This window comes from Hippopotamus amphibius, chromosome 3 (genome assembly GCF_030028045.1).
Source record: "Hippopotamus amphibius kiboko isolate mHipAmp2 chromosome 3, mHipAmp2.hap2, whole genome shotgun sequence".
Taxonomy (NCBI): domain Eukaryota; kingdom Metazoa; phylum Chordata; class Mammalia; order Artiodactyla; family Hippopotamidae; genus Hippopotamus; species Hippopotamus amphibius.
The window spans coordinates 184,289,540-184,311,645 of record NC_080188.1 but is presented as its reverse complement, the minus strand read 5'-3'; the positions used below and the strand labels follow the sequence as shown (position 1 = coordinate 184,311,645).

Sequence of the window (22,106 nt, the reverse complement as noted above, 5' to 3'; positions counted from 1 at the left end):
TTAATCTATGTTCTAAGAAAATAAAGAAATCTGGCATCATGCCGGGGCCAGTTGTGACACCCCCAAACAAAAGATGACCAGGCCACGCGGACTGTCTTCAGTGCTTACGTAAATACCATCCTATTTATTAGCCCTGCTTTGGGGAAACCCCAAATGGTCACCTTACCTCCCTACTTATGAGCCCATAAAAATACTGCTGATTTATTATGACATCCTTCTTCTTCCCTTTGAATGGGGTAATGAAGTTCCTTATGGGAGGCTATTAAGAAGCAACTTGGATGCTACTATTTGCTACTTACCCCATATAATTAATAATACCATAACTGCTATTAGAGGGCAATATTTAAAGCAGCTAGCCTTCCATAAATATAGCTGATTTGACTAAACTGTCAATAGCAAATTTCAGGAATAACCACTAAAAGCAGATTTACTTTTGAAATACATAATGTGTTACACAAAGGCTTCTATTAACATTTATTTATTTTTCAGTTCTAATTAAATCATCGGACTCACCAATTGGCTACATAATTATAAAGTCAGTATTCTTAAAAAGAAAGTAGTAACATTAATTAATTTCCTCCTGAGTAGGTCCTTGACAAACTATGAAATTTCTCTTTTAAATTTCCTGACAAATACTTGGGCACATAGCTTTCTTTAACAGCTGATGTTCATGTCTTTAAATGACACCTTCGATGAAAATGTCAATCCAATAAAAATAAAATTAACATCCAGATTATGAATTTTCTGGTTTTATGAAAGAAGATGAAAGAATACATCTGTAAAATGCTAAAAAGAGATGTTTAGAGCAAGTACATGTTCACTTAGTAAGTTTCCTTTGCCATTTTACGGAGATAAACTCACTCTAAACTCTTCCTATGAAAACAAATATACTTTTTATTATGATCTTAAGATGAAGTAAGTTATTACATATCCCAGGCAAAGCTGATACGAGCACATTATCTGATGAAATGATATGCATGTAAATTATTCAAAGATAATATAAAGCTGGCCCTGTCCAGATTAGATCAGAGATGTTCTAACAACCTAACCTCAGAATACAACAGGCGATAAAAGTGCTCAGGAGGACTCATGCCTTAAGTCTTAAATAACAACAAAATTTTTAAAACAAATAGAGCCAGTCAGGGTGAGTAAAAGCAATTAAGGCAATAGGTGAAAAGCTTGTGTTCTTATATAAATATATTTAAATTTTTTTCTAAAACATTTCATTACTTTTTACATTGATGGAGCCTAAAACATCCATAAGCGTTCCCTGATGTTGCCAATTAAACACTGAGTCAGCTTCTGCTCTTGTAGTTAAACTACCATCATCACCAAGTACATGTTACTTCTACTTAATTCATGACTCTCTCAATGTTGTCCTTCTTTGCCTATCAAAAGAGAAGGCATTAGGGGGTGGGGGGTGAAGGGGAAACGGACGAAGCGAGAGAGTAGCACAGACATATATATACTACCAACTGTAAAACAGTCAGTGGGAAGTGGTTGTATAACAAAGGGAGTCCAACTCGAGGATGGAAGATGCCTTAGAGGACTGGGGCGGGGAGGGTGGGGGGGACTCAAGGGGGGGGGAGTCAAGGAAGGGAGGGAATACGGGGATATGTGTATAAAAACAGATGATTGAACCTGGTGTACCCCCCAAAAATAAAATAAATAAATAAATTAAAAAAAAAAAAAAAGAGAAGGCATTCAGTCATCAGTCAACAGTATCCAAGTGACTCCAGGGGGAATAGATTGTTTCCCAGGAAAAGATAATTTAAGAAGAGTTACTAAATCTGGGGAAATACAATCTTTTTTTTGGGTGGGGGGCTTTATTTTCATAATGATATGTTGCAAAGCTGGGGGTGGGTGCTGTGTTGTTCATTATGGGGCAGGGGAGAGAGCTGGGATGTGAGAGGAAGAACTGTGGGGCAGAAGAAGAAATATTAGGACCCAAAACCAGGTGTGGTCTAGCACTCCTGAATTTTATTTAATGCTTTTAAGTTTTATGGAGTTACTTGGTGTACGACAAATAGCTCACTTTATTTGGCACTGGAAAATGGTTTCGAATGCAGATAAAAAGGAATCATCTCAAATACTTTTTGGAAAATGGTTATAAACAAAGTTCCTTGGAATAAAAAGTATTTTATCTGAACAACTATGAAGTAGGTTGCTACTTATATCTTGAATTAGCAAGGTGATTCTTTTTCACGCGTATTTTGCTCCAGATAGACATGCTTATTTAAGTGAAGGCTAGAGCTTTACTAGCTCAAAAAAGCAGCTCCATTAAATTCACTTTTCAACTGAATTGAGTCAAGTGGGATGGAGAAAACGAACCCTAAAGAATCTAGTTTATTCTAGAACACGAATACCACACGCCTTTCTGGACCGATAGAACCAGAGGAGCTTTTCACATTCTCTTTTTCATGGCTCTATCATAAGCTTGTCCATTAAAACATAAAGAGGTTAGATGTAATACATAACATTATCCATGTATCTGTAAGAATCTATAGAGTAAAAATGAGGGGAGAGCACACAAAAAATCATAAATTAATTTAAATGAAGCCCCTGCCCCCAAATTATATTATGCCCTAAATGATTCTGAGGAAAGAAAACAGGAACAGTTTGTTTCAAGTCTGGATACTACCAATGCCATTCATAGTTCTAAACCTTCATTTAGAATTTAGAATCATTTTTCAGACAGACTAGATCATCCTAAGTTTCAATGACAATTTCAGCCTGGTAAACCTATCTTGTTAGATACCAGGAAGTCTTTTAAAACCATTTTGTTTAAACTTTCCTTATTTCAGTATAAATGATTTATTTAATTCCAGTTTACAATTTCTGTAAGTATTTAGTTTTTGCATTCATCAGGTAATTTCTAGGACACGCCTGCTCATGTGGTTTATCTAGACCCAAAACACACAAAGTCCTATACAGATTTCTATAACTGAAAGCTTCCATTGCATGATTAGTATATATTAATGGACATGTAGAATTCTGTAACAGGGTTTTGTACACAGCAACTAACCAAAATATTTTTGGTCTGGCCACCTATAGCAACAAAATTAACCTAAAAGTTTTTCCTATTTGTTTTTATCTAGTAGGAAAAAAAAAAAGAACACAATATGTCTAAATCACAATTCACTAAAAAATCAAATGTGTTATTCCCCCCCTCCCACTCACAAAAAATCGTTGGTTTCAGAAAGGACACAGAGTTGTTTTATTGCTGCTAAATCAATGCCTAAAAATATAACATTTCATCACTTTCACTTATCCTGAAAAGTCCCTAAAGGTTCCCTACCTGAAGCTGGCCATATTTTCAGTGCAAAACAGGCTGAGCACTGCTATCTAAATCTAGATAAAACTCCTGGGTTCCTAATCTGCACCAGGATCTATACATCTACATCTCTATGCAAATCAGATGCTTTCCTGCGTTCCTTTGAGCATTCCAAAGCACCCAGGGCTAAGGGAGCAAGAGGTTCTTGCAGATTCTTCCCCAGCCCCTGTCTCCTTTCCCTCTATTTATTTATACTAGCTACCTAAATAATTCATACCGCCTGCTTTTCAGCCCGAATGTGCCTCCAAAGAGGCCTACAATGAGCTACTGCAGTCACCAGATGGACTCCTGAATGCAGCAGGTGGGGCAGATGGCAAGGCGCCCTGTCTGACGCTGCTTGCTCCGGCATGGGCTGCCTTTCTTTCCAGGTACATTATCATCATCCGAACACTGAGCGGTGTGTAGTTTGGGGGTGGGGTGGAAGTGGGGCGCTGGCATATCCTTGACGTGCATTCCTAGAGGAATCATAAATTACCAGCTGCCCTCTTCCTCCCTGCCCCCCACCCCCAGCAACCCCTGATATTTTATGCTGTTGCTTTGTTAGTGGGTTCTTTCAAGACTCTGGTGAAGGTTTTGCAATGCATTTTGGCACTATGCATAAAGAAGGACGCGTCCGTTTTAAAATTCCACCTCGGCTTAATAGAAAGTGAAGAGAAGAAAATTCAAGGGGCTGGATACCGGAAAAGTCAGGAGAACTAGGAGGGAGAAATGTATTCTCATAGACACTTTGCAAAAAACACAAATGAAGGGAAAACATAGGTGAGATGATTCAGCTCATGTCTGCAATCCATTTGTATAAAAGTAAGCTGCCCTTTGCATCTAGCGAGTGGAGATAAAAAACGTACCTTTCTAGCTTTTCAGTGTTGCAGAAAATATTAGCTGTGCCCAAGTTTGAGACAGTTCTTTGTCTCAGATTTCTAGCGTCATTTCCAAAAAGTGCAGCATTTGCCTTCTAAAGTTCGTAATTCTAGAGTACTCTAAGACAAAAATTGCAATGCATATCACTTGAAATTGGAAATTTGCAACCTCAGGGTGCCAAGCTATCATGAGACGATCACTCAGTAACATGTCGTATAAATTTTAATTGAGCATAAACACTTGACAAAAATTCTCCCGAGATATTTCTGGCATATTCAGATTGGCAATGGCACCATGACACCATGATTTTAATCCTTCTATAAACTTAACTGATGCCAATATAAATCTTATTACCTAACTTCACTAATCATCTAATTATAAACATCTAAAACTGCGAAAGAATCATTTTAATGACCCTGAAGCAAACCAAGCTGTATCTTCCCAAAAAATAAATAAATAAAACACTTTAATAAAATGCATTCACTGAAAAGAGGCTGCAAAGACAGAAAACTGCTTTGAATTCCGTCTTCGAGTCCTCGGGCAAATTGAAATCCCAGGCTTTGGGGAACAGCACTGGCTAGTTTTGCAGGACTGCTGGACAAAGACAGTAGCTGTGAGATTATCTCAAGATTAAGGGCAAGGTTTCCTTATAAAAATTACCTTTCAGTGGTCATTTATTTTGATTAGAATGAATTTACTAATGCAGACCTTTCCCTCAAAGTCAAACTACACAAACCTTCTAGAGTTCGAATACATCTCCCCTGCTTTCCCTACGATCTGAGAAATATTTTTTCTTACCCGATCTTTTAAAGCATTTCCCCCCTTCCATTTTCAGTCTAAGAAACAAACCACACACAAGTCACTTAGAGCATTTTAAGATGTAATGGCAACTTCGGTGATCAAATCTTCGAAGGCTTCACAAGGAAGCAGGCTGGACCAGACTTAACTGCTCCAAGACCCCAATCACACTTCTGCAATATTTAGGATCTAAATGTACCATTTCTAATTGTTATTGGGAGCTAACTTCATATCAGCTTTAAAAGGCCCAAATCGTAAAATCAAAATGGAAGCTTCAACTTGCTTAAGTTTTATGTAAAATCCCTGCTACCTAAACTCCTGAAATCATTTTCTGAAGATTGACCCAAGTATAAATTGAAAACTTAAGTAAAAAAAGTCCCATTTTTAAGTGTTTTTTAATGCACTCAAGATCATTTTATATTTTTATCATTTATTTCAGGATCTTCGTGCCCAGGACAGGGCCTGCACACAGTTAAACATTTTGGAATGAATGATCAAGAAAATGCAGTTTATGCACTAAATTGATTACTTTAATGATTTAAAAAATTGCAAAGGAATGCATGTAATCTTTTTTGATGCAACATGAGAAGTTACTATAAGCAATCAATTGGACTCCAGAGAGTTGGTTATAAAAAATACACTTCAAAAATCAATTTTAAACTGGTATCTTCTAAACTTGATTTCGTTAACTCTCATTAAGCTATTTGCCCACAACCTAATTAATGTACATAACCAAAGGCACTTAATAATACTAAACAGAAGGGGCTGGACATTTCCTAGAAACACATTAAAAGGCAAATGTTAATAAATTAACATTTAAAGATAGCAACTGTAAAATTAAATATAATTTTCATATTTTATAATGATTTGAATGTGTGTTCAGACTGTCACAAACAGGCAGGCAAAATTACTTCTAAAATAAAAGTAGTAGCAAAGTCTCATCTAAAAAGTAACAGCAATTTAAAAAATTAAAAAACAGTAAGTATAAGCAAAGGGTGAAGGAAAGAGTAGATCATTACAATTTAAGCCCTGGATACAAAAGACAATGCAGGTAATATATGGCATAAGATGCTGCTGAAAGTGAACGATAATCAAAATTTTGATTTCTGACATTGCAAAATTATTCTTTTAGTAAAGTCCATATGATATTCTCAAACAGATCCACCTTACATAAATATCTATATCTGAACATACTTTTGGAGTATTAGAAATCAGTGTTATAACATTATATACATATGCAAAAAACTCTACATTTGCTTTGCCTGTGTTTAAAGAGTTAGTACGTGTGTGTCTGTATCTGTGTGTGTGTGCGTGTGTAATACAATTTCTCTAACCGATTTAATTGTTATTTCCTTATTTCAGATGCCTTTCTGGATGTGACTAAGTCTTAAAGTTTCAAAATGCAAGTTAATCTAAACAGAGAAAACAGATATCCAAATTTTAGCCTGATACACAGTATAGACTAGAATTAGCATAACTTAAAGAGAAACATATATTTATGTGCCACCTTTCTCTTTCCTAAACAAAGTGATTCAAATGCCATAAATTCAATGCAATGTCCAATTTGCTAAACTCTTGCAGTCCTCTATTAAATATGATATTTTTTTTGCCAGCTTTCTTGCTCCTATGTAGGTAGCACTGATTGAAAAAGAAAAAATCGGGGGCATGGTAGTTATAATCTCTAATAAAATTACTTTTTTATTTATTTGCGGTTTACCTACCTAGGTGAAAATATACATTGGGTCACATAAACACAGAAAACATCTTAGATTAAACCAACCAAAAATCTTCTTAAGAGGTGGGAAATACAGCACCCTGAATGAGTACCAACTTTAAATTTGAAATAAAGGCAGTATCTTTGCAATATTCATCTGTAATCCTGGTCCAAGATTTACCCAGACCACTTTTGTTCTGTTTTGTTTTTCCCCTCTGAAAGTCTGAGAAGCACTTTCGATATAAGTTTTGAGTTTATAGTTTAAAAACAGAGAGAGAGATTGAGAATGAAAACCGGATACCTAGCAGCCTTCTGGGCACCTAAAGAGAATTATTTGCATAGCCCTTGAACACTGTTGAGTAAACAAGGAGTGGACAGGACCAGAGCAGCTTCTATCTTCCAGTCCTGCCGTCCTTTTCCAAAGCAAGGCGGGGGTTCTGTTTTTAGTACACACGTTGGTTCAGCGTTAATCCTGTTTTATGTTGTTCACACCTGCTGCTGACTAGCAGCCTGCTGATGGGCTGAGGCTCACGCTGCTCAGAGAAATCCCACTAAACTGAGAAGCTGGACAAAAGCTACTGGACAGAGCTGGAAACAAAGCCCGATCAGGGGCCTGAATACAGGAGCAGCAGACCCCGCAACACCTCTCCTCTCATTTGCAAAGAACGCTCCGATGTCCCAAATTTGCCACCCAACAGTAAAGGCAACCAATTGCACTTTTCTGAAAGCCTGAATCCCATTGGCTTATTTATATTCCTTGGCTTTTTTGCCAGTACAGTTAAAAAAAAAAGAAAAAAAAAGGTTGCTAACATCAGGGGTACATGCCAGCCACTCTGTGTCCTTACCAAAAGAATCTGCATCGGAAACAAACCTCATTATTCATTTAAAATATCCTGTAGCTCACCTCTCTATTCATAGAATTTTACATCCGACATGAACAGAGATAGGAAATACATACTCTGCCATCAGTGGCCACCGGGTGACCAGGACAGTGACTTATATGCTACGGCTGCTCTCCCCCGCCCCCTCTACCTTGCACTGCATGTGCCTAATAGCAAACATCAAAAGGAATGACTTCTTTTTTGATCTTAGTACCAGCGATAAATCAAATTCAGTGCCACAGACAGGGGGGAAATGCACTACTAAGGGAAAACTCCAAGACTGACAGTGGGACCAGTCGGAGGCATTCGTTCAATCAAGCTCCAGTAAACGATGCCCACCCTCCCTCTCTCAGAAACAAGATGTAAGCTGTCACGCGCTTACCCAGAGCGAGAAAAACTTACCAAGTCCTGACGTGACCCTAAGTCAAGATGCACTTTGTGCTGACATTTCCAGCGGTGGCCCCAGAGCCCCTCCCTCCCACCTAAAGACAGAGTCAATTTCCTTCCTATCTGGGAGCCAGATTCTGCCCACAGGTGGGCCCGGAGAGCTCCCACCGGCCAGCACAGCACAGCTCCAAGATGAGCTGCACATCCAGGGGGTCAAATGAAGATCTGGGGATTATTTTATTACACCTCCCGAAGCACCTTTCCTGCCTGCCACAGCCAATAAAGCATCATGGCCTCTACTGTCGACACTTGGGGAGCTGCACACCTGCCTAACCCACAAAGGTGCACAGATTTCCCAGAGCACAGTTTTAACACTTCTCTGGGGGGGAAGCATGCAAAGCGCTAACTAGCAAACTAAGGTTCTGTTAATGAACGGACGTGGGGATGCCATAGTTGAGGTGTCGGCATCTTCTTCCCAACGTGCTTTCCAACTATTTACCCTGGGCAACGTGCTCTTTTGGAGGGTCAGTCCTCGAGCCTAACTTCCTTGTTTGTGTCATACTCTTCCTCGGCAGCTGAGAAATTTACAGGGATGCTCAGAAACAGCTTGGCTACAACAGGTGAGAAGCCAGATAATGCGCACTTTCTCCGTGTGTATAAGACTGTGTTCTTGGGAAGAGCTGTCAAAAAATACTACAATATACTCGCCATAATTTCAGACAGAACTCATGTGTCTTTCATAATCGGATACAGCCCATCCTAAAATTAAAAACATAGCTGTCACTTTCAATTTGTTTATAGGATATGAATGGTGTAGGAATAATTATTATGAGGGATCACACAAAATTGCTGATATCTGACCATTTCTTCACCTACAAAAATGGCCACTTCATGTGGTTTAACCTAATTTAATTAGAATGTTATCATCTTCACATTCATGCAAAAAAGCCTGAAGTTTGGTTTGGGAATTTCATAACTCCAAACTTGACTTTCCTGCTCGTTTTCCCTCAGAAAGCCTCCTCTAGATTTGGGTGTTTTTTTGTTTTTTTTTATCACTATCAAAATGGGAGAATCTATGGAAGTATATTTCAAGACTTGAACCTGTTAAGATTTGGGGTGCAAAAGCCCTAGGCGTCAAACTTTCACTGGAAATCAAGTTTTGCACATTAGACCATCCACTCATTCAATGGAGTGTTTACTCTAAGGCTTGCTTGCTTAAGAAGCAACCTGGCAATCCCATATAACAAAAGAGCAAATGATTCATCCCAAGAGCCAAGACTACACATGGATGGAATAAGATGGAAAATCTCATCCTTGAGGTCCTTCCCTAAAGGACTTGAATCAGGGATGATTTTTCCCCCCAATGACTTTGTACGTTTGCTCAAGACAGAAAGATTTCAGCGTATCAGCAGCAATAGCGGATCTCAGATCAGATGATATTTAGTGTTTTGCATGTAGTATTGGCGGTGTGATGAATACCCTCAGATAAGAAGGGAAAAAAGGAGTCGCCGCTGGGCAATTGATCAAGGTGTGCTACCTGACGCCGCCTCCCAGAGCTGCTCCTAAGTTTGCTCACTTCTGAAGAAAGTGAAGACCACCTTAGTTGGAGGATAGTGCTTTCCTCGGGCAGGAATTTTTATTTCCGTTTGAATCTTAAACCATTACATTGCCAGTGATGCATTTTTATGTTTACAACTGACATCTTTGTAAAAGAATGAAACCTTTGAGCGACGGCTCAAAAGTATGAAGGTTGCCTGCAGTAAGTACTTAAATTATTTTACACCTAGATGGAGCCCCGTTGTTTTGAGTTAAAATTTAATAAACCTTAAACAGATGACCTTTCTTGCACAGAAAGGCCCAGAGTTGCCAAAATGAACTTTCCAATGAAATATATTTTAAGGAACTAGTGCTGAACAAAGGGCTAGTTAAAGCTGAACGCTTTGTCAATTTATCAGCTTGTGAACATTCTGTCCCTGAATTCCCCACTGCTGCTGGATGTATAGGACGCTGGTGCCTTGCTTAATCGAATACTATTGATTCGAGTGTGTCACAGTGATCTCATTGAGAGTAATCAATAGTAATCCAAAATCAATCAATCTGCTCTTGCACTATCATTTATCAAATCTGAATACGCCAAATTATTTGTAGGCGTCAAATCACAAAGAAGAGAAAAGGGGAAAGCCAGGGAAAGTTAATGGTTCATCCTGAAGAGCAAAACCAAGATCTCTCTTTTCTAAGGGGAGGCGCTTTAAAATGGACAACTACTTGGCCAAATGCATTTATCTTCTCATTAACCTATCCTACATCTATAATGAATCTCATTCCATTCCTGGGAAAAAATAAGATTTCTTGTATAGGAGTTGGCTGGTTCAGCACAAGTGATAGAAACTTAAAAGATGCCCCAACTTACGCAGCAGATCACACTAGCATTTTCCAAGTCTGATAAGCTAAGTTTCAAATGCCTGTCACCCATCTGCTGGTAAACAAGGAGACCTGATTGGCACAGGACATAACTGCATCTTCAAACATCAGAAATGATGGTTAATGGAATTGGAGTGGAAAAAGCAATACTTAATTTCTCCAGAGAACATACACATAGATGCATCTGCTTATCAAAGAAGCTGTTGTTGACGCTGAGGGTTCTTTTATCAACACATTCACCTGTAATTTCGTCCAGGTAATAAATCCTTCTATTCATTATAGCACAACTCAAAAGCAACCCTACTATTTAACTTGAATGAAAAAAAGGCACAGCGTGTCTAAAACATTTACTTTCGCTAATGTAAAAGTGTTGGCATTTTACTTCATTCCCGATAAGCTGGTGCTAGTAGAAGTGATTATTCTTTTCTTATTCAAAGCCTATCAGCATTTCGAAAAGCTCTTTCCATCTTATCAGGTGTGTATGAACAGCACAGTTACTGAAAACAGTTTGTACAGCTCCTCTCTCTTTCTGCCAAGCTATCTGATAAACCCCCAACTAACTAACTGTATTTACACACAATCAAACAGAAGTTGTATCTTCCGCGCGCTGTCGCCAGATTCCAGTTTGCCACAGGGTTTTCTGCTGTGACATTACCTTAACAAAAATGTCAGCAGAGAGTACCCCAAACTGACAACAATCAAGAAAACACTATAAAAGCACTCAACTAGAATGCACGACAAACAGAGACGAAAGAAAAACAAATATGAAAAGTTGAAGCCAATCTCTTTGGAATTCGGTGGGGGAAGCGGACAAAGTGTACTGTGTATGCAAATTGGGGTGAATATCACGCACTTACCTTTTCCTATAGTAAATGATCCTTTAGCAAAACAGGTGAATAGAAAAACAGCAATTTTAAAAGAAAATACTCTGTTGGGATGGAGGGGGTTCAGGAGAGTTTTTAAGAACTAAGCAGCCATTTCCCCCCTGTTTCAGGTTATCTCAATGTGGCGCAGAGAGTTCTACAATGTAAGCAAAGTAAGAAAATAGACAGTATCACCGAACTTACCCCATACACTGAAGACAAGATAGAAAGCAAGGCTGTCACATATGGTGACCGCATTCTCAGGATAGATTTTCCAATCATTAAAACCCTCATACATGCTCTAGACATTAAAGTTTTGTTCACTACAAGGAAATAAAAAAATACAAAAATACAATATGAGTGTTTAACCTCATCGTTTTTCTCATTCTTCAGACTTAACCGACTGAACAGTTCCATATAAAGGTACGAAAAAAAGAATTGTCCTCCAGACTAAGTGGATGGCCTGCTCTCCCTTTCTATCTGGTACAAAACGCTTACACTAGTTCATGGTTCCTACGAATGGAGAGACATCCCTAATCACTTTTTGGGTAGTTCTTTGGAGCATGAAAGACAACAATGATATTTCCAGGAGAACTATGAAATTTACTTCAACAACTGAATAATACATCCCTGACCCTAGGAAAGAATCTCTGCTTGGGCTTCTATGCATAGACTGCCCGTTTGTTCCTCACCTGCCTTTGCTGAATGGCCAGGAGGGAACAGAAAAATGCAGCCACATGCTCCCACCTGAGCCCAACTCCTGATTCTGTCTAGACTCCAAGAACAGAATGAGCCTTTCCTTAGCTGGGGCGAGCAATAAGATGAATTAGCCAAGTGTGTAGTTCAGTACAATGCAGCTGATGGTCGCCTTTCCATCTGTGACACTATGATCCCATGACTGATGAGGCAGGTCTCACTTAAGTCTGTGGATAAAAGGGATGCTTCTGTCATTTCATAGGGCCCCAAACTAACTGTACACAAACACTTTCTCATATACATCTTTTCCTTTCTTTGGCCATGAACAGTAGGTTACGGGTATGATATTCCTCCTCAAAATATCTGGTCTGTCTTAATAGATCAATGGCTGTGAAGAAAGCATTGTTAGAGTATTCTTTCATTTATGGAAAAACAAATACAATTTAACATGGCCATCTTACATTTTTGGAGAGGTGAAAGTACTACAATAATCTGGAATTATGGAGGGCAAAGGGTCACTGATTGAACCACCTCACACTTGAATTTTTCTCTTAAGTACCTTAGCCTCTATAATTTTTTATATGACTCACTATTTTTGCTCCCTGAACATAATTTTAGATATTCTTTTCAAAGCAAAAGAGATTCTCATAAGTATAAACTGTAACAATATATTAATTGCCTTGAAAAGGACACCTTTTCAAACATTTTTACTCATATTGTATTAAAAAGAAAGTAAATGTATTTATTTAATGAGTTCTTTGTTTAAATTCTCAAAAGGCATTCTAAAGGAGTAACATCTTCCTAGAACAGATGAAAAAGAAATTATCACGTACAAAGATACCATTCTGATCATGGAGGAGAAAAAAAGAATTCAGTGTGCTTCTGCATATTTTCTGTGCCAGAGTTCTTGATTTGCTTTTTTAAATTTCATTTTTTTTTTTTTTTTGCCTATTGAATGAGCCAGACGAAAAGAAAGCACAAGATTTTTTTTTCTTTCCCAGAAAATGTATGCAAAGTGCAACAAAAAAGAAATGTCCCTTGTTTAAAGTGGACTGGCAAGGCTGCTGCTTCTGATTCTCCACTTGTTAAAGTCTTTATATACATCACACGTAAGAGCAACCAAGGCTCACTACTTCAGATCTTTTAAAAAAATAAATCCCTTTATTATCCCATTACTTCCAAGATAGTAAAAAGATCTGAACAAGCTTCAGTTATATTTTTTTTAAACAAAACTCATTATTGTCTATGCTTTCTGTATTCCCACAGTTAGAGTTTTAAAGAGAAGTAAGCAAACAAGCTGGTTTTGCTTGTACTTCTACTAGCCATCAATCTCTGATAGAATATGAGAATTTATTGGTAGCTTCCCTTTTATTTAGTACCATCTTAAGCAACTGTTTGCGGAGGTGTATGAGGAAGCAAAGTTAAATTGACACGTCTGTGATATGCCTGACAGCCCTTAGTATGGCTAATATTAATTTGTTTTCTTTGGCTAGGTAAGTGCTGCCAAAGCATATTATACATAATGTGTACTTCCAATCAAAATGATGAAAAGTATATATGCAGTTTTGTTTCACTCAAAGCAAGATGAGAAGGCACAGAGGAATGTATATGACAGAGACTGCCTTTGATAATCAAAATATAAATTTGCTTTCAAGTTCCTTTTTTACAGTGTAATCTGATCTTAGGTAGGCTCTCCATGAATTTAACACTTTAAACAACTCTTTAATAGATTTTAAATGTCGAAGGCCAGTGTTTTCATTTATTATATTGTGTGAAAGAATTCCACACAGCCAGAGGCCGCATTTCTAAAGGCTAGTGTTGCATGCTGTATATTTATATTCAAAAGCACATATAGGTCTATACCAGTAAACTGAAATGGACTTTAACTGGCCAGTAAGAAGCCAATTTATTTAAAACTGTACTTTTTCTTTTATTGCTTTGCCTTAGTGAGTTATCTTCCAAATATACATGTATTGCTATCAATTTAAATGGCAAGACATTGAAAAATCAAAACATAAAAAGCAAGTTTCCTCCAAACATGTAAAAATTCTTTTAAAAATTAAAAGGGGGGATGCAATAGGTTACATACACAACACACACACAATCTAAACCTTCTTAATCTGATGGTTTTGTATAATTGATTAGAAAATACATTTGGAAAATACTGAGAAATAGTGTTCAAGTCAGAGAAAAAGAAACAACTGGCACTTTTGTAAAGAAGAAATAAAGAGGAAGGATGTGTCTGTTATAACTGAATGGAAATTATTCTTATTAGCTAGTTTTCCCAGACTTCGGAAGTAGAAGTCTAAAATGAACTTGAAACAAGAATAAGATGCCAGGTAAATCCTTCAAAAGGCAGAAGGCTGTCACTTAACACCCTCAGATAATAAAAGAGCTAAGTTTCAACAGATGGATTGGCATAAAGAAACAGCAGGATTTCTTTTTTTTAACAAGAAAACATTAAATTTGTAAAAGTATTATACAAACAAAGGTAGGAAATGACTAGGAATTTAAACAAAATATGAATTAGAACAAGAATCTGAATAGAAAGAGCATTTGGATAAGTGTTTTCTCTCAACACACATTCAGATTTACTAAGCAAAATCACAGACCTTTAAACTTACCTCTTAGAATAAAATTCAAAAATTCAGAAATCTATGATGTATTTTATATGGATATAATACTTATTAATTGTCTTTGTGTGCTTTTAGCAAAAAAAAAATAAAATGACATTTATGTAGTGCAGATAAATGAAATTTATATGTTGCATTTATTTAAAAGCTATCATGTTTACATTAAGATATATTTGTCAGGCCCAATGGTATAAGAAAACAATGTAGCCAAGAGCTAATTCAAAACTGTTTCTTGGATATGGGCCCAAACCATTAAATTTTGCATTTAATACTAGTGGCTTATTTCCTATTTTACAAATTATTTATGATTTCTAGATACTGAATTTTAAAATGATAATAATTAACAATTTTAAAATCAAAAATAAATTAATGTATTAGGTTACCTGTTACCTGTCTGTTACATAGTAGTTAAACCAATTTAGTTTAAAATCAGACTTGGTAAATATCTGAAATACAAATTCCAGGTTAAAATCATGCTTGAAAAATTTAACTGACAACTACCTGATTAGAAAAATACTTGAGATCCACTTTATTTTATAAATATACATGAACACCTCTTAGCAGTATACCTATATTCTACATACACACCTCTTTCCATGTATATATATATATGTATTTCACATGCATACTATACATGCACGCAAATGCACACACACGTGTGTGGTATATTCTATTGACTGCTTTGGATTTTAAAATAGCGTATGTGTATCTATTTATTTATAATGGTCTAGACCATGGACATCCATATACACATAGCTATGAAAATAATAATCAATAGCAAAACATACAAAATGCAGTAAGAAAAAATGTCAAGCGGCAAAGATGCTGGATGTCATCCCTGGACTATCAAATACACACATAAGTATGATTAGAGAAAGAGAACCTAAATATTTCACTGTCAGGGAATGTAGAAAACAGCAATTCATTTCTATCTCATGTGCTTTAGGACAATGACAATTTAATACAAGGCCAGTGGATGTAAAAGAGATAAAAACTGAACAAACTGGGCCAGGGTAATCAAAGATTTTCTCCAGAGAGCTGGCTAGGGCCGGAGCTCATATGCACTTATAACAGATCAACATTGTATTGTTTCTCTCTTCCATGAATTTGCTATGAAGCAAAATTCCAAGCCTAGCTTATCTGCTGCAATGCCTTTAAAGTTCTATTGAGATACCTCAGTGCTGTCCTCTTATTTCTAGATGCTTGATAGGTGATTCTCAAAAGTTTATGTGATATTAATTGCTGTCATAGAAATCATGCTTCTCAACTGCCACTTGTGTGACAAAGTGCCAACCATAAGCACAGATTTTAATTCATTTTATGAAAAAATATAAGCAAAACGTTTAGTGCTGAATAGCACTTTACAGTAAAACAAAGAAATACTTCGTTTAGTCACTAGGCTAAAACAAATGTTGAGGAATTTTTCATAAGTGATACGGACTTGAGATTAGGCAATATGCCTACCTTCCAAAAGAACGGCCTCTTCTTTGTCTGTAGTTCTTGAAGGAGTGAGGTATTGTGAAAGTATTGTTAAACAGACTCATAGAGAAGGTACCTGTCCCCTTTGATGAACAGCACCATGGACCTAAAATTAATTGCAAAAGTATGGCCCGGCTAATGAGACGGTCCTTATCTTTTTTCAGCACAAGAAGCACAAGTATTTTTCTGCTGGCTCAATATTTTACAAAAATGCCCAAAGTATTCTTAACTCAGTAGAAATCTGATTAAAAGACCTCAAAGGCACAAAACAACATAAATTCTAAGATCTGGAAAATTTGGAGTTAAAACTAATTTTCTGCGTTATTTTCTTTTTAAATCTTTAATTTATTCTCTTCTTTGCTTTGAAAAGAAGGACAGCAAAAAATCTTTTCTCTAGCTTCTATTAGCATTTTTTAAAGCTGAATTACAATACCATTCTTTATAAGATGGCCAATATATATCACAGGTCAGATTAAATCAAAGAAATATATCAAAGGCCGTCAATTTAGAATTTAAAAAAAAAAAAAAGAACAATGATACCGTATTGGGGGGAAAACACTGGAAAAATGATCGTCCATGCAAGAGAATTAATGGATATCCACAAGGGCTTTGCTAATAACATGGGTTAATTACCGCTGCAACACACTAGGCTCAGTAAATAAAGCAGCAGTGCCATAAACACATTAAGATGAGAAACCATCACTGTAAGAACCAGCCAACACCACCACCCTTGCCCCTGACCAGGAAATGGGAAGCTGTTTTCCAGCCCTTTCTGTAAAAGGAGGATTTCTAAACTTACCACCCAATCTGTATAGGGCAATACATAAATACACTGACACAAAGGGCTAGAGAAGCATGGGGTGCCCGGCACCTACTCACCACTCCCATTCAACACTGATTCCATTAACTCAGAACACTTTTTTCGCTTACTCCAAGGAGAAAATCATATGTTACATAATCCACACTGTCTGGTTATTTCGACTATATATAGTTTGGGATACGTACAGTAGTTATTTAATTTTTAGAGAAAGGGAATTAATCTGTTCACTTTAGTGATGTGATGGGCAAGGTTACGAGACTCTCCAGCTTTGGAGCACTCACCCCTAAGTGCAGCTCGTTGTCACTCCCAGCAATTTACAAAAAAATCATCCGAAAACCCCTACCTTTAAGGCTGCAAGTGTTTTCAACACATTTACAGAGAAGAAACAGGAGGAAAAGTAATATTAGAGAAATAAACTTAAAGAGTCTGTTCATAGTTCTTAAATAATGTCACATCTAAAGTGACTTAGGTAAGCTCCTATCTTTAAAAAAAAAAAATTGCATCCACTCTGATTTAGGCTTTTTGTTGTTGTTATTGTATACATGTTTCCTTCCTGCCTATATTTGTTCCATGTATTTTGACATTACAGTGTTACTTTCGGATAGTTGTATTTCAATTTACTTCAGCTTTTAACAGGGAGAGATGAGGCAGAGAAAAGAATCAAAACCCTGAAAGAGAAAGAGTAAATCTTACAAAATAAAACTTGCATAGCTCCAAACGGGAATCTTAAAACACAAATCTGTTTAATTTTCGATGTCTGGCTTTCCATGATCAGGCTGAAATTTACTAAACTGTTCCCTCCTTGCCTTGCCTGTTTTGGAGTGTTTCAATTGCCTTCCCTTCTTCCAACAGCTGTGACAACTGTTAAAACAGTCAGTAAAATTAAGTCCGCTCTATAATCCTGTAGTCAATGTTACATTTTAATCAGAGGTTGAAAGGGAATCATGTGATGAGTACACTCATTTAGAATGATTAGACTGACACATATGTCAAAATGAGCAGATATATTATTTTCATCTATTTATGCTATCAGTTATTACTGCTATTAAATGTGAAACAAGCTTTCAAGTATTATGCTCTTTAATGTGCTGGCACATTTCCTAAAATAAAAAATACATAGTTAGAGGTTAACATTTTAGGCTCTCTTAATGGTGGTCAATAAATTGCAAGAATCTTTTTTAACAGCCTCCAAAGCAGAAATTGTCCAATATTCTCTTCTGAAACTGCATAACTCTGGTTTCATTTCTATGTATACACACACGTGATGGGGTTTAACCCAGCACAATTACTATGAATATTAATAGCATGTATAAATTCTGTGGTTTATTAATTGAGACAGAGAGGCAGATGCGTTACTAAGCATTAGATCTTTCTGTCTGTCCGGTGAACCACGTAACCATCAGAACTGCATCCAAACAATAAATCTGTATTTTTTAAAGATGACTTTTAATTGAGCCAAAAAAGAAAGCTAGTTTGAATCTTGCGCCAAAGCCAAAAGGACATGTGTCCTGATTTCATTTAAATGCATCTGCTTTAAGAGGCTTATCTAAACTAATTATTCAAATTAGCTATAAGAAGTTAAATTCAAGGAAACTACAAAGAACCCGGGGGTGGGGGGATTTTTAAAGTTTGTTTTGTTTATTTATTTATGAGAGAAAGTTCAGAATTGGGTAAGCTTGGCTAACGCATTCTTCCTGACATGAAGACATATTAAATTCTCCAGTGCTACGGCCTCAGGTGTGCTCACCTTCAAACTCCACTTGAGTGGGCAGTCCTACCTTTGTTTATTTTTCATTTTTATTTTCACACCATTTAAGGTTGTTTCTTCCTTGGAGTGTTTTCAAACTGACACAAGCACTGCCTTCCAACCTTTCAGTTCTTCCTAAGTCCATCCCTCGGCTAGTACCCCTTGTGTGAGTGTGTATGTGTGCAGGCATACATACACACACGAGCACACACACTCACACTCGCACTCACGAGGAGACACTGAGCCTGCAAGTCACTTTTCATCTCTCGCTTCATTACAAAGCAAGGCAATACGCAGTCACTAAGGACCGCTAGTGGACATCTACCTATAATGCACGACCTCCTCTGGAGTGTTTTATATTTTCTTCACAACCTATAGAAAGAAATGTTTGCCAAGAGCACTCTTTTCAGAATTATAACAGTTGGTATTACTGTAATGGGAAAGCAGAGCCACATAACTGACTCAACAGAAAGAGGAACCAGTGGCAGCTCCCATGATAAACTAATATTTTATCTTAACAGTGGGGTGATATTAAGTTTATGACCTACTCATTTACACAAGAATGCCTAATTTACTCCTTTTACCCCCACTCACATGTCCCCCACCTTGAGCGATCCAAATACGTATATTTCCATGTGCATAAAGATATTCATAAACACGAATTAAACTGCATCTAAGGACAAAAGTACTTTTCTGCGTTTTCTGAACATGATACATGAAACAAATCCAGGATCTCAGCATTGTCTATTCAAGGGGAAATTTAAAAAGTCACAACTGTTCCTTCTTTAGTTTTTTTTTTTTTCTCTCCCCTTAAATATTTATAATGTGTGAAAATCTCATGTTACTTAATGGACTGATTTGTCAGTTAAGTGCTGACTTAATGCTAACCATGCAAATAACATTATTCCAGCCCCGGATTGCATAGGGCTAGTTTTTAAATTGTTCTCTGAAGGGGAATTAGTAAATGTGCAATTTTGCCTCTAACTCTGCGCGGTAAGAAATGACAGGGAGCTGAAAATATCTGTCAAACTGCAAATACATAAGAGGCACTCAATAGTATAAATCATTTTGAATATTGTATTTTAAAACATCTTTCCTTGGGAAAATGGGTCCTAGTAAAAGATGCATTTTAGCAGTTCACTAAGCATTTGTGCCAAGTGCCTATTCTTAGCACCTGAATAAGAAGTGACTGTCACACAGCTGTTTTACTGACAGTCACTGAGCTTTGCCTCAAAGGTAACACTGTAGTCAGAGAACAATTCTCGACTTACTGAATTAGGAGATCACCCTCAACACAAAAGGCACAAGACAGACACAAACAAGCACTCGTGCACACGAGATACCCTGGGCATTACCTGAATCAGTGCGCCAAGATCCATCCCGCCCCCCCCGCCCCCACACACGCACCCCCACGACGAGTTTTCAAAAGGAAAGAAAAAGGTACCTACTCTTCCTCGTAGTGCAGGGAAAAAGATTCAGGAAGGCAAAGTTCTACCGAATCCATGTGCGACCGGCAACCATTATTTGTGCACCCCCGCTATAAATCAAAGTTTCCTTGACAGAGCACAGTGCAATTAACACAAATGTTCTCCGAGTGACAAGCCTATAGGCACAGCCAGTTGGGACCAGAGCTCTCACACTCTCCTAATCAAGGACTTAAAGCCCCGATTGGAGCTTATTAATATGAAGTAGAGCTTAACATATGCAGTCCCACCGGCCCAGGCGCGCAGCCGATTGGGGGGCCTCTGCCCAATCAGGACGGAGGCGACGGGAGGCTGAGAGGAGCCGCGGAGCCAGGCAGGTACGGAGGGTGCGGAGACACTACGGGGGCTGGAAACTGAGCGGGAGAGAAAAGGAGAGCGAGGACCAGAGATCGAAACGCTCCCAGTAGATGCTGGCTCTGCCTTTTCTTTCTTTCTTTTTCCTTTTCCCTTTTCTTCCCCCCCTCCCCACCACCCCGGGAAGCTAGAAAAGAAACCTAATTTAACCCTCTAAGCCCTGGAGGGAATCTGTCTTGGGTTTCTCACCTAAGATCGCTTTTGCCTTGCACAGAAGAACTCACGCAGACTCTCAGTTAATTTGGGAAAGGATTCTGCGGAAGGTAGAGAATGAAGTTTGTCCTGCCGTGGTCTGTGTATTATTCCACAGGAGGGGGCTCCTTCTTATTTAGTGCTGTACTTTCTCATTGATCCGTCATCGTGTCGTTGCCTGTTTTCCTGATCTCTACTGGGCATTTAATAAAAAAAAAAAAAAATCCAAGACATGCCTTCTAAATTATTTGGGCATGTGAAGTGGGATCGTCATCTTTGAGGTGGAATGCATTTTTACAGAACTACAGAAGAGGAAAGAGTGCCTCAATGCAATTTGCGAGAATGCCTATGTAAATTCTGTGTGTAAATAGTTCTTTACCCGCTCCTATCTCTCTATCCATAGATATACAACGCATAGCTTTTCAAAACAAAGGTAAACAACTGCAGAACAAACTGGCTGCTCCAGTTTCAGGGGTGGGAGACTGAGGGCTGTAGGGTAAGTAGTACATTGAAACTGTCTCAATGCATTTTGACAAAATAAAGACTGCATTTTTTTTTTTTTTTTTTTGGTAGGGAGAGCACTACTAACCAGTGCACAAAAAGTGTTCTTAATCATATACTTATTTCAATACACGCTTCCAAACTGGAAGACATATACAAATATATATGATGTTTACCCAAAACATCAGCTTTCAAATAAAATGCAGTTTACATATTTATCTGTTACACAGAACACACCCTGAATGCTTTAAAAAATCAACTCAGAAACATTTTGTAAATCATCACACAGTCTGGTCATTATAAGGACTAGTTTCAAAGAAGAAAAGAAAAGGGAATATAAAAAGAGGAGGGTGTTTTTTCTCCAATAGTATATAAGCCTGTTTTTAGTTTCCATATAACAAAGGTTTTCTTAAGTCCTATTTTTAAATACAGGATTTTTTTATACTAGCAAATGTACATTGGAATAGCTACCAGCTACTTATGGCAAAGACATAACTGCTACCTTATGACCTGAAATTTTTATATAATTCAGCTCTACTGCTTACCAACCTTTTGTATATTAAGTCCTATATGATATAAATAGTATAATTTTTGAGATCAAAATAAATTAGTTTAGATATCCAGTCTCTGTTAAATTCATTAGAACAAAACTCTTCCACCCTTTCAAATTTTCTAGGCCTCTAAAAAACAAAACACTAAAATAGAACAGCCACATTAACATTCAGAATATAAAAATGACAGACATGATTTGGTCCTCCCACAGAAGAAGTCAATTTCCCTGCCATGTATTTAGCCACATCTAAGATATGGGCCTGATGCCTTTTATTTGTGGTCTAAATGCATACAAGTTTCTAGTGGAGAACTCACATAGCAAAAACTGGGCCTAAGAATACTGTATAAAAGCAGGTAGTAAAAGCTTAATTACCAGTAGCATTATGCTGTCT

The 22,106-nt window shown here is 37.4% G+C and overlaps 1 protein-coding gene across 1 annotated transcript in view; it reads right to left on the bottom strand.

Annotated features, from left to right (window-relative positions):
- Window positions 1–20,135, bottom strand: part of ESRRG (estrogen related receptor gamma) — a 216,135-nt gene extending 196,000 nt beyond the window's left edge. Inside the window, exon 1 of the mRNA XM_057729140.1 lies at window positions 20,080–20,135. Coding sequence (XP_057585123.1) covers window positions 20,080–20,135 — 56 coding nt within the window. The remainder of the gene's footprint in view (window positions 1–20,079) is intronic.
- Between the last annotated feature and the right edge of the window lie 1,971 nt (window positions 20,136–22,106).